This window comes from Canis aureus, chromosome 2 (assembly GCF_053574225.1).
Source record: "Canis aureus isolate CA01 chromosome 2, VMU_Caureus_v.1.0, whole genome shotgun sequence".
NCBI lineage: Eukaryota > Metazoa > Chordata > Mammalia > Carnivora > Canidae > Canis > Canis aureus.
The window spans coordinates 15,697,742-15,713,837 of NC_135612.1; the positions used below are offsets into that span (position 1 = coordinate 15,697,742).

A 16,096-nucleotide genomic window follows, 5' to 3' on the forward strand; every position below is an offset into this window, starting at 1 on the left:
GGCTTGATTTATTGTTACAATACAATTAATACTGAGCCATTTAAATCTGTAATACTAGTTGTTACATGGATTTTTTTTTTTTTTTAGTTACATGGAATTTTTAAACTCACTTTAATCCCTTAGGTTTCCAGAAGAAATCAGAAGTTAATTGGCCATATAGATTATGTTATATGGTCAAGTTTCACTAATTTTCTTTATAGAAAGCTTGAGATTAGGGTTAGGAGGACTTCGTTTTATAGATCTGATTACTTTCCTCTCATTTAAATTTAAGCTATAAAGCTAATAAGCATAGAGAAAGCTTTGCATTATAGGAGACCCATATTAACTGTCCTGTTCATTTTTGGTTAGTAAACATTTCCTAATTTGGTAAACAGAAAAGAACCCAAAATTTGTTTTATTTATCTGAGGAAATTAATGTCTCTCCTTAAAATATAATCATATATTTTATATCATTGTGAAACTTTTCTTTTATAACTATTAATTTTCTCTGGAGTCCTCTTAAATCTCAAAGCAAGCAGTGAAGGTGGTCTTTGTTTTGTTTTGTATCAGTGTTTTTCTTTTTATTGTGGGAATACACCAAAGTGTTTTTTGTTTTTGTTTTTGTTTTTCCTGATGATGAACTGTTTTAGTTTTATAGTTGACGTATTTAATAAGGAAAGAAAGACTTCTTTTCTTTTCCTTCCTTTTCTTTTTATAAATAACAGCACCGTGTGGAAAACCATGATTTGATGGTAAAGGTCATGATCATGTCCCATGTTTACTCCCTACCTTACATATGTTCTCATGTATACATTATTCTCAATTGTAAAGTCTCAAACTTGTGGAGAATTTTAGATTATATACATTAACTTAATAACTTGATTATAAATTTTTATTCCTTTTATTGTCAGGTTTAAATGATCATCACAATTACTGGGGCTCATGAGTATCCTAAAGTGAATTGTTAACTGCTAAAAATTGTTCTCACTGATTTGAACTTGATTGGTTAATAAAGTGAGGTGGTGCACTAGAATGACTTTTATATGCATTCCTTAATGAAAGCTCAGTTTAATGAATTAGCACTGTTTGAAGACAATGGCCTTGGAATAGCGGTTTTCAAACTTAATTAAGCTAATGCAGAAAGTTATGTTTATTCATATACTATTCATGCTATTTAAACTTACCACTAACTTTTTACAAAGTTATACCAACTTTAGAGTTCTGTGTTAAATTGAGGTGAATATAAGCCAATGACCATCTCAGATACCACTTTTTTTCCCCTTAATCATTAATACCACTATATTTTTCATTTTCATTGTTTCTATTCCCTTGAATACTCTGATATTCTCAGGTTTTCAAAGTTAATTCTTCCGCATGTTCAAGTGAAACTTTTATTCATTTATTCATGGCTACCTTAATTTGCAGCCCTTAAAAATTCTTGAACAGAATTTTAATATAAAAAACACATTTTTATCTTCTGAAAATAAGCACTCTTCCAGTTTTAAAGTGATTACTGTGGAATTTAAAGTGCCAACATTCCATTGCTTAAAAAATTGACTCAGTTCCTTGGTAACAGGGGACTTAGTCAAATAGAGAAAAGAAATAGTGAACAGAACCTACTGGAAAGTCCGTAGCCACAGGGTTTTTTTATTAAGATAAACAGATGTCCATTTCCATAGCCATTTCAGGATCCATTAAGGCCTCAATGATTTTAAGAGGTATTTTTATTTGTGCACATTTAGACGTACTCTTTGGTAAATGAATGACTGGACACCTCTGTGGCCTCCTTTTTATTATGTATGACAGCTTTGCTTTTTAATTTTTTCTTTTCTTAGCACTTTTTTTAAAAAGCCATTTTAACTGAGTGATTCCTCTGTTTTCATACAACATTCGTAGGTAAAAGGGAATTTTTCTTCTCAGATTTGATTTTCCCCATCTACTTTCCTTACTCTGACTCAGTCATACCTGCTGCCATCCTAATTTGCTTACTCTGGACATCACATGCAAGAGAAGCTAATGTGACTGTTTGACACTTCATACTTACTGCATACTTAAGTACTACTAATACACAATTAGGTCATTTGTAATTTTTAGCATTGTGTAGCTCTTTTAAAATACTTTGTAGTCATATATTAGTTTAGTATTCAATATATGCTTTCTGAACCAGGCAAGTATTATAACAAATTAAGAGGACACATTATTTAGTTAAATGCCTTTTATTTAAAGGAAGTAAAAAACAAATAAATAAAGGTCACTGGTGATGCTTGATAACATTCCTTATTCCAAAAGTTATTCTTTATTCATTCTTTTCTTTTATTCATTCTTTTATTTACTGAGTGCCTGCAATGTGCCAGCCTCTCTTTTAGGCACTGCAAACAGAAAAGTCCATGCCTCCCTGGACTTGCATTCTAGTGGTGGGAGGAGATGATTAATTAATAAACTGTTATATAAACAAATATAGAAAGCATACATTAGATTGTGGTATGTGCTTTGAAGGAAAATAAAACAGAGAAAGGGGCCAGGGAATTCTTGGGCAGATGCTTAAATGGGGTAGTCAGGGAAGGCTTCATTGAGGAGGGGATATTTTTTTAAGACCTATGGCCATGCTCTTCTTGCTTAAATAATTACCCTTTACACAAATGGCCACCAATCTGTTTGTTTTAAAATTAAAGAACTTTTAATTTTTTTCTCTTCCCAGGAATAGTGAGTGACTGGGAACACTCAGAATCCAAGACTATTTTATATTATTTTATTTTGTTGGTATTGAGAGCTTTTGTCTGTTTTTTGGCTTTGTAATTTTATGAATATATACTGCTGATAAAGTGAAGAGCTATTTCATTACACAGTATGTGGACTGAACTCCTCTATTTGAGGATGTGTATTACCAGCTTTCAAGGCTTTAGCTTCTGGCCCTGACATGGCTGCACAAAAGCTTCCATTCCCAGTTACTAACTGCTGCTGATGTGGAATACCACTCAGTGCAGACCATCAGTCATGTATAAAAGGTTGGGAAATTATCCCTTCATAAGTCTTGAGTCTTTCAAATCTAAAACATAGATCATTTGGTTTAAACCTAAACATTAAGTGCAATCAAAATGTATAAAATATTCATTCCATAAATAAGTACTATATAAGATGTAGAAAAATATTCATCATTTAAATATCTAGTACATAAAGTAAGGTTATAGGAATACATACATAATATTCCTTTATCAAATAATTGTTATTTGAGCCTGTGTTAATATTCTGAATGAAATTTCAAAGACCAGGGCAGTCTGGGTGACTTAGCGGTTTGGTGCTGCCTGCAGCCCAGGGTGTGATCCTGGACACCGGGGATCGAGTCCCATGTCAGGCTTCCTGCATGGAGCTTGTTTCTCCCTCTGCCTGTTTCTGTGCCTCTCTCTCTCTCTGTGTCTCTCATGAATAAATAAATAAAATCTTAAAAAAAAAAAAAAACGAAATTTCAAAGACCATTTATAGTAGGTGATTGAATTTTAAATAGTTCCTCTCCTACCTTTTAAAAGCTGAGCAGTATTCCTGGCTAATATATGATTTTCCAATAGATATATGCTCCAGTTGGGTTTTTCTGTTTTCTATTATAGATGCAATATACTTCTGTTATAAAATTATGGACTCATTAGCTGTGTGATATTAGGCAAGTTATTTAAATTCCATAGGCTTCGATTTCTTCATCTATAAATAACTGTAATAATAGTACCACTTTAATGAGATTGTGATTGAAATAATGTTTTTGAAACATTTAGCATAGTATCTACACTATAGGAAGCACTCAAAAATCAGTTATTTTTATTTATATTATAATAGTAAATATATACCAATAAAATAGGGAGATGTATTTTCAATATTCTTTTGTCATATTAGTCTCATGTCTTTTATACTCATCTATCTCATATGTAATTGTTAATCTCTAATGAATCTTTTAATTTTTTAAAGCTTTTTTACTTCTATAATTCTGTAATAGCCATTCTATAATTTATGGTAACCATTAGTTGATTTCTCATTTATGTCTATGCCTGATCAAAAAACATTTATTTATTATTTAATTTTTTTTAATTACAGGTAGATGCCACTGAGAGTGAACCAAAGAGTTTTATCTTTATGAGTGAGGATGCTTTGACAAATCCACAGAAACTGATGGTTTTAATTCATGGTAGTGGTGTTGTCAGGGCAGGTCAGTGGGCTAGAAGGCTTATTATAAATGAAGATCTGGACAGTGGCACACAGATACCTTTTATTAAGAGAGCTATGGATGTAAGTGCAATTTCTTTTACTCTTTTTGGCGTTTTTTAGCTCTGGTTTATTGTTGTAAATTATTTTATCCTATCTCTTCAAAAGTACATTCTAAACATAATTTTATCTTTAAATTGTTTTCTTATATGTAATGAAAGATTATTCTACATTATTTGACAGTTAACAATGAAAAACAAAATGGTATCTTAAGTGTACAAAGATTTAGATAATGTCTTTGAAATGAATATTTTTGATTCTAAATTTGTTATTTGAAATATCACTTAAATTACCACTTATCAATATTATTTTAAATACTTATAAAAATATCAAGACTGCTTTTGTAAATCTTTGCCAATCTAATTTAGTTAAAAACTAAGAGAAATCTACTTGAAATTAACCTCTTACTCTTTAAAAGAAGAGTTTAAAAAAAAGTTGGAGTAACTCATTGTCATTTCTTTAAAAAACTCTAAAACTCACAAATAAAATGTTTTAAGCATTAGACAAAAACCTATAAAATGGTAAATTTAATTACTGAATTACTTTATTCTTACTTAAATTCTACCTCTTTAGATATTTTAAAATTGTATTCAAGGTTTTCTGTCCTCTAATAATGAAATTGTTTTTTCTGACCTAGCATTGTTACATTTTAATGTTTGCTATTTTTTAAAATTTTTTTACTATCTCGTTCTTACGTTCTGCAGTAAACAACCAAATTTTACAAAGTATGGTTTCTCGCAAATATGTATAGAGATTTTCCTCAGACAAAAGTAAAGTAGCTTGAAAAAAAGATTTCATATAAGAATATAAAGTTGTTTAGGAATATATATATGTGCATGCATGCTTTATAAGAGCTACGTTATTACATTTTTGTAATTATGATGGGAGAGGAATTGTTTGATACATTGATGATTTCAAGGGTCAAAGATAAGTTCCCTGCTCTTTTACCTCTGAAACGATAAAATTAAGTCCTGACCCAGCTCTTAGATAATATTTTTATTAATAGATTTTGAGGCCTTTAAAATGTTTCAAGTAGAATTTCTTAGGTTAATTGTGTATTTTTTTTCACAGTGTTCATGGATATGCAAAGAACACAAGACATTACTTTTATTGGTTGCAAACTTCACCAGTACGGTTTTAGTCGAATTAGAGTAAAATTTAGTAGAATTGAAGTAAAATAAATTGAAATTTAGATTGAAGTAACTCACATAAAATATTGTATTATTTAAACATTTATATTTCTGGGTATGAATAGTGAAACGAACTTTCTCTCTGACATATTAGTTTGTGATTATAAGAGATCCTATCAGTGATTAAGAACATCATATGTGAAATGTGATCACAATTCAGTGTATATTTGAAAATACAATTTAGTAAAGAAAATCAGATATGTTTGTACATATGAGTGCTTGGTGAAATATTTTATGTAATTATATTGTTCCTGCTGCTAGATCAACTAAGTCTTCCTATTATAGAATATTGTATTGTTACATAAGATTTTTCAAGGTGAAAGAATATGGTAAGTCTTGCAAACATCTATGAGCAAACTCTCTGTTGATGTCCCAAACAAGAGGGAGGAAGTTTGTCAGTAACATTAGACTAGTTGGTCATTTTGTTTTTGTAAGTACTGTTTGGAGGCTAACAGCGTGTCATTGCCTCGACTGTTTTCTGCTTTTAATAATAGCAACTCATGATTCCTTTAAAAAAAAGCACTGATTTCTAAGTACTTCAGTATTTAGTGTATTTAGTATTTACGTGCTGTGAACTTTGAAAATTTTAATTGATGTATTTTTTCTCTGTATTTTATAAAATGAATATGAACTTTATTGTGGTAAATTTCTACATGGTGAATATTTAAAAATGGATATCTCTTCTTAATCTAGATAAAGTGATTTGCTAATTTGGCTTTACCTTTTCATGGTGTTTCTCTGGTGGTTCTTTGAGGGCTACTGTGGATTTTTGTGTGGTGGGAGGACACTGGTGGGGGGTATCCTAGGAAATAGAGGAAGATTGAGAGAATAAAAGATGTTTCATCCTTACTTTTTAATCAAGTTAGCTCTATTCGTTTTTATTTTGTGGACTTTTTTTCCAAAATTGAATTTAAAGCAATGTTTCCAATGTTTATAAGACCAGGAACACTTGCTCTACACTTTATGTGATCTGTCAGTTTTTCATATCACAACTCAAGTAAAATTCGAGTATTTTTCAGGATAGACAATTTGTCTACTCAGTGTTGTTAATGGTATTTCTGCTATGGCTGCTCTCCCTAAAGCTCACTCACTCTCACTAATAAAGTGCAAGCACTTTCCTGCTTGCATGGCTCAAAAAATTTTTTTCTGCTATATCCCTTGAAGACTTTTACGATAAGATTAAAGGTCCTAAAAAAAAAAAATTAAAGGTCCTAATATTGGACTCATAGCATTATAAGGTTAAAACTTCTTTGCATCAATGGAACCCTGCCTCTAAGCAGACTATTCTGTAAAAAGTAGATTTAAGTCTATGGAGCCACTATGGTTGAAGGTGGGGTGAGGATCGGAACAACTTCTGCAATGACTCCTGAGATTTCTTCCCCTAGCCCTGGGGCTCCTTAGATCACAGTTTGAAAATTAAAGATATTCCAGTCCTTGCATTTTAGATACTTCAGACCTTTATTATAAAAAATTTACTAAGATTTCATCCTGGAGAAATAGTACATATCAGATACAACCCTACAGTGCTTTTGAGGTTGCCATAGCTCATATTTTTAGTGTTTAACAGTCTTCATTGCATAATATATTACTTGGAGTAGGAAACAGTATATCATATAGCCAAGTACTGATTATTCAGTGTTTGTACAGTTTGAGAGTTACTCATACGTGTTTCTTCTTTGATCTTTTCTCAAGTGTATCTTTTTAGGTATTTCAGATGGTCTCTGTAAAATGGGCTAGGAAAGAAAAGTCATTATACTGCTTAAAGTCATTTAATTACTAATTGCAAGTGTAGAACAAGGGTGCAGAATTTAAGGAGTCAGTCACTCTCAGGGTTTTGTAGCATTTGTAGGACCCTGAGAGTGAGTACCTCCTGAAATTTTTCATCCTAGGCACCTCTTTAATCTCTCTCTGCTCAGGCATTGAGTAATTGAGACATATTGTCAGCAAGTTTTATGGAGAGTAGTTTGGGAGCCACTGGTGTGTACAAATTTTTCCATGGCATCAGATTCAATTGGAGGGCTTGTTGCAACATAGATTGCCTTGTCCCAAAACCAGATTTTTTTAAAGATTTTTTTTTTTTTTTTTTTTTTTTTTTTAATGAGAGAGAGAGAGAGAGAGAAAGGCAGAGACAGAAGCAGGCTCCATGCCAGGAGCCCAACGTGGGACTCGATCCCGGGACTCCAGGATCGCGCTCTGGGCCAAAGGCAAGCGCCAAAACGCTGAGCCACCCAGGAATCCCCGCAAAACCAGATTTTGATGGAGGAGTATGGTTGGGGTCTGAGAATTTACATTTCTGAAACTCTCCCAGGTGATGTGGGTATCACATTGGAAACACTGGTGTAGGTAGCACTCTTTGGAGTTTATTTATACGTCTCAGGCTCTAGGTTTAGTAGATAAGTTAGAACTAGATGGAAATTGTATAAAGTATGACAGAGGGTTAGAGGTTCTAGGAAATGTTTTATACTAAAATAAGTAGAGAGGGGCAGCCTGGGTGGCTTAGTGGTTTAGCGCCGCCTTCAGCCCAGAGTGTGATCCTGGAGACCCGGGATCGAGTCCCGCCTTGGGCTCCTTGCATGGAGCCTACTTCTCCCTCTCCCTCTCCCTCTGCCTGTGTCTGTGCCTCTCTCTGTGTCTCTCATGAATAAACAAAATCTTTAAAAAACATAAAATAAGAGAGATAAAGTTTAAGTTATGAAGAATACTTTCAAAATACTATATAATTCATACTCAGCATGATAAAATGTGTTGATTTTAATAATTTTGTAAGAAGTGTGATTACTTCAGTAAGCTTACCTTTTTCCTAATTTCTCATAGCTGGATTATTTAGAAGAATCTGATATTTCCATAATTACTTACTTTGAGTATAATTTTTATATTGTTATATCTAAGTTTAAAAATTATTTTTATCAATGTAATTGATGTAGTTTGGGTTTTATAACATGGTGGACATATATGTATTTCTCCCTTCTGTTAAACACACATGTAAGAGTAATGGTTAAAACATAGCAACAACAAAAATATTAAGTATCTAGTTATGTTCAAAAAATAGAAAAGGAATCTTTAAATGCCTAACTACAACAGAAAACTTAAAACCACAGTGGTAAGACTCTCAAGGGTATAGTAACCCAGAGGGGATTGCTGATGAGATAAAAGCCCTATATCACATAGTATATCTACATTACAGCTTTGAGCTTGAGAGGCAGGTGCTTATACTAAGACCCTTGGATATAGCTAAGGCCTTAGAGGTTTCTGCTCTTTTAGTTTTCAGGGTAGAAAAAACTTATGGCACAGAGGTGAAAAGAAGAAGTTTATTTGCCAGTGAAGCCAGGTAGGTGAAATGAACATCCTTCCTTGGGAAATAGAAGCCACAGACTACACCCCAAAGTTGGATTTGGATTTGCAGCTTGAATTTAGACAATCTGCTTAAGTGTGGGAATCTCAAACAGTGTATATTAATATAAAAATGGATTCTGGACTGATAAAACTCCTGAGGTACTAGATGGAAGCAAACACAAAACTGCCAGTGGCGAAGCTTTACAACCCAGAGTAAATGCCTAATGAAGATGAATTTCTAGTCAGAAAGAAAATTATTTAAGGAAATGACTCATCACAAAGAAGAGTCAGGTCAGGCAACTATCAGATATAGTTGAAGAGAGAATTGGTAAATTAAAACCTAGAGTTGAGGAGTATACAGAATATAGTAGAGAAACAGAAAAAAAAATGTGACAGATAAAAAGTCATGAAGAATAGAGTAAAATCTAATATTCTAGTAGATGTTTCAGAAAAACAATAAAAAAAGGAGAGAAGAAGTAATGTATTAGTTTCTGACAGTAAAGACATAAATCATTGTTGAAGCATGGCATAGCTTGAACAAGATGAATGGAAAGAACTTTACACATAAAACATAGTAAAATAAAATTGCAGAACATCAGAGGATACTTTCATGTAATCTAAAAGTCAAGTAAAATCAAAAGGCATATATCAAAATAGTGATTATCTATTCCTAATCCTCCCTTACTTATTCTGTTCCCTAGATATAATCACTCAATAGTTTTTGGTGTTCCTTGTATGCCATCCATATTTTTAAATTATAATACTGTCTTTGGATTTATCAGTCCTTTCTGTTATGGTAGACAAGAATCTCTTTCCCATCATCATAGTTTTTGGATTAAATCAGCAATCAAACTTTACAATATTACTACCACTTTAATATTGTTTATTGCTGAGCCAGGTAGGTACTATGATTACTTTTCATTTTTGTTAAAATTTGTTTCATGGAGTTTTTTTTTCTTTGTAATAATTGCTAATTCAAAACTTGATTGATCTCCCATTAGCGTTTTTACAGGGTCAAACTAATCAGATAATTTCAAAGTTTCTTGTTCTTCTAGAGAACTCTCTTTTTGAACCCTGTGGACTTTTGTTCCAGTCTTGACTGGTCACTTTCTAAGCCTGCCTATCTACCTGTCTTCCTGGGACTCCAATTAGATTGTCTCTTATGTTTGACGACCTGTTTCCTGGATCTAATGACCCCACCTTTTTGTATATATGCCTTCATTTTGTTGGAGCCATCAAAAATTGAATATAAGTTTTCAAACTCTTGTATTTCTGAAAAAATGCCTTTATTTTACTTGTTCCCTTTATTTTGATAATTCAACGAGGCATAGAATTCCAAGTTGAAAATCATTTTCATTCTGAAACTTGAAGGCTTGTTTCATTGTCTTGTGGCTTCCAGTGTTTTAATTGAAAAATCTAGTACCATTCCGATCTTGAATCCTTTGTTTCCTCTGTGGAAGCTTCTTTTCCTTCTGCCTGGTGTCAAGAAATTAGTCATACTGCTTTTAAGGAATTTTCTGTGCCTTGGTGTTGTTTTTTTTTTTTTTTTTTTTCATGTTGGGTACTTGATGATTCCTTTCTATCTGTACTATAAAAACATGATCCTCAATTCTTAGAAATTTTTTTGTGTGTTGCTTCTTGATCTTCCCTTTTCTAGACTTAGTATCTTGGTTTTAGAGTTGTGGATTGAGCCTGTAAATTTTTTGTTTAATTGCCTATAAATTTCCTTTTTCCATCTGTTTTGCTCTAGTTTTGTTCTAGTAGGTTACCAACTTTATCTTTTAACCCTTCTATAGAATTTTTAAAGTTCCTTCATAATATTTTGGAATGGAGTTCTCTTTTGAATCATTTTGCAGACTTCTGCACAGAATACCTGATTTGAGCTCTGTGTTTTTCTCCTCCCCTTCTGTGATCTTTTCTTCTTCCACTCCTTCTCTAGATATGTTTCATAAAAGGAAACATCTTTGATCTCTTACAGGGTTAGCTGCATAATGTGATATTATGACTTCAGTTTGGGGTTTGTTTCTTTTTTTACGGAACAGGGCAATTGCACCTTATATGAACTAAAAAGTAATGCCTGTTTTTAGTCTCAGGGTCCACCCTGCTATCTAAGATAATTGGAACCCCAATTTCTGAGTTTTTCAGAAATTCTGTGGATGAATTGGCTTTCGTCTAGTCATTATTTCCCTTGGAGACCCTTTTTTTTCACCCCTCTGTAGTACCAATCCAGTTCTATCAGCTTACAGTCTTCCAAAATTTATCAGCATCTGTGTCCTCTGTTCTCTCCACTCTAATTTGTTTTGTTCTGATGGGTTGATACTACCCTTCTTTACTCAGTAATTTGCATAACAGTTTTCTAGATTAAAATTTTAGTGTGCTTTGTGGGAGGAATGGAGATAATCAAAAGAATGCAATATAGTGTTTAATTACCTGTTTTTTATCTGATTGTTCCAATGATAGGAGTCACTTTACACCTTACACCTTTTAAAAACAAATAACAGTAAAGCCATTTTCTGTATAATAAAATTGTTTGTTAATCTTAGGAGATGACATTCTTATGTAGCAATATTTATCACAATAGAATATTATAGGATTTTCTTTTAAAAATCGATTATGAGGTAACTAAATACGTAAACTGTTGCTTGACTGATATAAATTGCAGACCTCAAAAGTTGATTTAGAGCTTTCTGGTTTTTAAATTGTTTGCTTCCCTTTTGATAACTATACTAACTTTTCTCTTCTCATGGTTCGATTCCTCTTTCCTTAATGCATTTGGGATTCCCCCTTTTTGACAGGCACATTTTGTAAAGCTGATTGATTACAGTATTAGGATTTTTTTCCACGAATGTGCATGGAGCCATTATAGATGATTATCTAAAATAGGGTTGAGTTTTTTTTTTTCCAGTAATTTGAATAATAAAATTTTGGTAATACTTTCTTAACTCTTGCCTTCAGTTTCTAGTCTTCCAAGTAAGTATTGCAAAGTCTTACTATTTCAGGATAAGTATTTACAAAGTTGGTGACATGGAAATTTTAAGAGGATTCTAGTGGGTGTTGTTGGTTAGTAGATAGTAGTTAAGAAGTACAGTATCAGTATAGGGCATAGTTTTATTTATAACTGGAGCAATGCCATCTAGCTGCTTTTGGGATACTACTTGGTACTTATTATAGTAAAGGCAAAATATAGTTTAGCAGAAGTTTTATATGCTTAAATGGGCAGCCCTGGTGGCGCAGCGGTTTCACGCTGCCTTCAGCCCAGGGTGTGATCCTGGAGACCCAGGATCGAGTCCCACATCCGGCTCCCTGCGAGAAGCCTGCTTCTCCCTCTGCCTGTGTCTCTGCCTCTCTCTCTGTGTGTCTCTCATGAATAAATAAATAAAATCTTTTTTTTTTTAAGGTATATGCTTAAGGTCTCAGGAAATTCCAAAACGTGAAAATTTTCAGAGCTTTTAAATATATTTTTATTTAAATGACTTACAAGCTTTGATTTTTTTATAGTAATTCGAAGATTTGTGAATTAAATAAATACTCATTAAAATAAGGTGCCCTCGGGGATCCCTGGGTGGCTCAGCGGTTTGGCGCCCGCCTTCGGCCCAGGGCGTGATCCTGGAGTCCTGGGATCGAGTCCCGTGTCGGGCTCCCGGCATGGAGCCTGCTTCTCCCTCTGCCTGTGTCTCTGCCTTTCTCTCTGGCTCTCATAAATAAATAAATAAAAATAAAATCTTAAAAAAAATAAATAAAATAAGGTGCTCTTTTTTTAACATATAAGATTGGCAGATAAATTGGTAATAAATTGTATGATAATACCAAGTTTGGATATTGTTAGGAATGTAATTTGAAGCAATCTTTTTAGTGGCAGTTTAGTTATATCTCTCCAAATTAAGTGTGCTTATTATTAACCTTATAACCAAACAAATCCATTTGTAGGAATTTACACTAGAGCAGTACACAAAGTATACATACAAAGATGCTCATAAAGCAGTTTATAATGACACAAAAACTTCTAATCATCTAAATACCCACCAGTTAGGGGACTCTTTGATTAAATAATCTTATATTCATATCATTAAAAATTATGTAGTTATTAAGAATGAATTTTGTGTGTATGTGTGTTCATTTATATAGGATGATGTCTAAAAATTATTAGATGAAAACATAAGAATGAGATTATTTATTCAAAAGTATAGTTATACATGTATGCACATACACCTCCATACATATATGAGTATATATTGATGTTCCTAAAAATTTATGCAAGAAACCATAAATTTTCTTCTTTCACTTTTATTTCTTGAGTTTTTCTATTTAATTCTCTCTCCCTCTCTTTTTTTAAATTACTTTCAGTGGTATTTCTTTAATAACTAAAACAATAATTTAATTAAAAATTATAAAAATAATATTCATGAAATATAATATTGTAGTTATTCACTTAACTACTTCTAAAAGAGCTTAAATGTTAGATTATAAAACTGCAAGCAACTTATTTAAATAATTATTGATTTTTTCCCCCTTGAAGACTGACTAAATTTAGACCACTAAAATTTACATTTCAAACTTAAAAACCTGCTAGTTCTTTTTTTCCTTTTTGAAATATGGACTATTAAATTACAGGTTGAAACCAAGAGCACTAATTCCAAATTTTAAAAGTAAACTTTGAGAGAAACTATATATTAATCAAAGAAGGTATAAGCTGTTTCACTGTAGACTTCATAAAAGATTGTTCAAGAAATCCAGAAAAGGCTAAAAAAGCTTAGCACATTACTGAACTGACAAGGTATATGAGGCCATACTAGCCCCCATGCCAGCAAAGGAAAACAATGGAATGACAGCTCTAGCGTTTGGAGAGAGGTTGTTAACGACAGCTTATTCCTTTATGATTTCAACTCTTGACAGAAGACAGGTCTGCTTGTTGCATCATGGCAGATATATCATTACCTTCTGGCCCTGTCATGACTGAATTGAGAAAAAAAAAACACATCCAGTTTTGAAAATCCAATTACCTTCTGAAATTTTGGTCACTATTTCTGAGATAGATGTGAATAAGCCATTCTCTAATAGCTCTTTGCATCTGTATTGTTCTCTAGTACCGAACTAATTAAGTAATTAAGCATATACTGAAGCTCTTTATGTAGTCAAGTAGAGAGCAAGGCATAACAGCATAGAGCGTCTTGATAATCTGACATCATCCCAAGAAAAATATTACAAGGCCTCTTATCCTTAGTATCTATTTTTTACCTATATTTATAACTGACATCAAGTAACTTAAAGTAGATCTTTTCATGAAGTTCAAGAGAAAAAATACTGCATTATAAAACAATTAAGTACCACTTTTACGTGAGAAAATATTGGTCACAATTGTAATTTGGTTTTGACTTGATATTTGTGTTTCTCCATTATATGTATCTTTGAATTCTGTTGTTTTTTTTGTTTGTTTGTTTTGTGTTGTTTTGTTTTTATCTCGCTTGTCTACCTAAGAAGTGACTCTGGAGACAGAAAGAGAGGGTATGGGTTTTGAAATTATGTCAAAAGCCTTGGGGTTTGTATATGATCAGAATTTTAATGGAGGTTAAGGTGAGTTTAAATGCATAGAAGGAAAACATAAAAAAAACTTGTTTAATTTCTGTCATGTTGTTCTTTTTTGAGTCACTCTGATGTCTTTTTCAAATCTGCTTTACTCTTGAGCTTTGTGATACTATATCCATGATCTGTGTTTTCCCCCTCTTTTTATTCTGTTATAACTGCTGATCCCTTTTCTGTGGTTCTTCCTTTAATATCAGCTGAAGCAGTTTGAATTGCTGAATCAAAGCTGTTTGGGGAGTGAGAGAGTGTGTAAGATTGTGCAGGGTGAGATTCTCTGGGTAGAAGGTAACACCTCCTGCAGTTATAATCAATGCTCTGGACACTTTCAAAGATAGGAGAAGCCATGACTTGCTCCAGGGTTAAAGTTTTAAAAGAACTTCCCTAGGGAAAAATGTCATCAATAAAATGAAATAATTAGTTGACAATTCTTGAGTAGCCTAGTCTAACAAGAAAAGATTAAAGATAGGTCAGCTTTGCATTTTTCACTGTACTTTTGGTTTCTTTCAGGTTTCAGCTTTATACTTTTATTTATCTTCAACATGAATTTAAAAAAACTTAATTACTTCCATATAGCAGTTGAGCCCCTGAGTTACTTTAATTTGAGGAGAAGAACTAAATAAAAAGAAAAGAATATCAGCCTGTAGTAATAGGAAACAGTCTGAACTTTTACTTGAAATAATTGAGACAGTAAATTATGGAAGTTAGGGCTGTTTATGAAAGTGTAGTTTGTACTGTTAGTTTAAGTTACCAAGCTTTAGATTAAATGCATTATATTTACATAATTGTGAAATATGATTTTTAAAGAAAATAATGTTAATCAAGTAAATTTAAAGATAAATATTAGTTTCCAGGAGGGTTGTTCAGTAGCACTTCATGCTTTTGATATTCTTTGGTGATGACTTTATTTAGCTGTTCACATAATATAAATAAAAGGCAATTTAAAATATTAATTCCTGGGCAAATTTTCTCTTTCTCTGTATGATATTAAAAATTCTAACTAAGGACTAATTATGACTTAAATATTTAATATGAAAAAGATATATCTATTAATTACTTATTTTTTATTTACAACATAACTTTAAAATTAAGATTGGATTTCACCAGTAATTCTGGATAGTAATAAGCCAGTATTTTAACTCTTTTTTACATGGAATATATAGTCTTGTCTTCCTGGACATAAAACAAATCACCAGTTAAAATTTATTGTGAGGTGTTAGAAGAATTAGATGGAATACTTCGGCATATTTTGTATTCTTAGATTCATGTCCTTTCTATTTTAAAATAAATAAACTCATAGCAATTTACTCCAAATATAAATAACTGATTAGTTATCCCCATACTGTCAAGTATGCATTCAGATATGTAAGATTCAAAGATAGAATCTTACAATCTGTGTTACTGCTTTTTGTGTATTATCCTTACTGTAAAGGAGATGGTACCTTGTTTATGAAACATATATACAAGGGTGAATATGCCTCTTGAAGCTTGAAGACTGTGGAAGAAGCTTCCAGTAGTATTAATTTTAAAAAGCACAAGTAGTATTGTGTTAATAAAAAGTAAAAAAAAAAAAAAACACAAGTAATATTATGTTAGCAAAAAGTACAAAAGTAATATTGTTAGGTATACATTCTGCAGTTTAAAAAAGTTGATATAGTTTCAAGGTCATCCATATTTAATTTTATAAGACCATTAGATTTAAGCCAATTTAGATTAGGAATGCCATCTAGAAATTGCACAGCAGAGGAAACTATTATTATTTGTTACTT

At 32.2% G+C, this 16,096-nt stretch overlaps 1 protein-coding gene across 22 annotated transcripts in view; it reads left to right on the forward strand.

Annotated features, from left to right (window-relative positions):
- Positions 1 to 16,096, forward strand: part of ARB2A (ARB2 cotranscriptional regulator A) — a 419,471-nt gene that overhangs the window by 98,164 nt on the left and 305,211 nt on the right. For 20 of the 22 annotated variants that reach the window (XM_077864526.1, XM_077864524.1, XM_077864528.1 and 17 more), the window contains one exon: positions 4,060 to 4,251. The exons of the other annotated variants lie outside the window; for them this stretch is intronic. In XM_077864526.1, the coding sequence (XP_077720652.1) occupies positions 4,060 to 4,251 (192 nt within the window). The remainder of the gene's footprint in view (positions 1 to 4,059; positions 4,252 to 16,096) is intronic. 22 annotated transcript variants of the gene reach the window in all.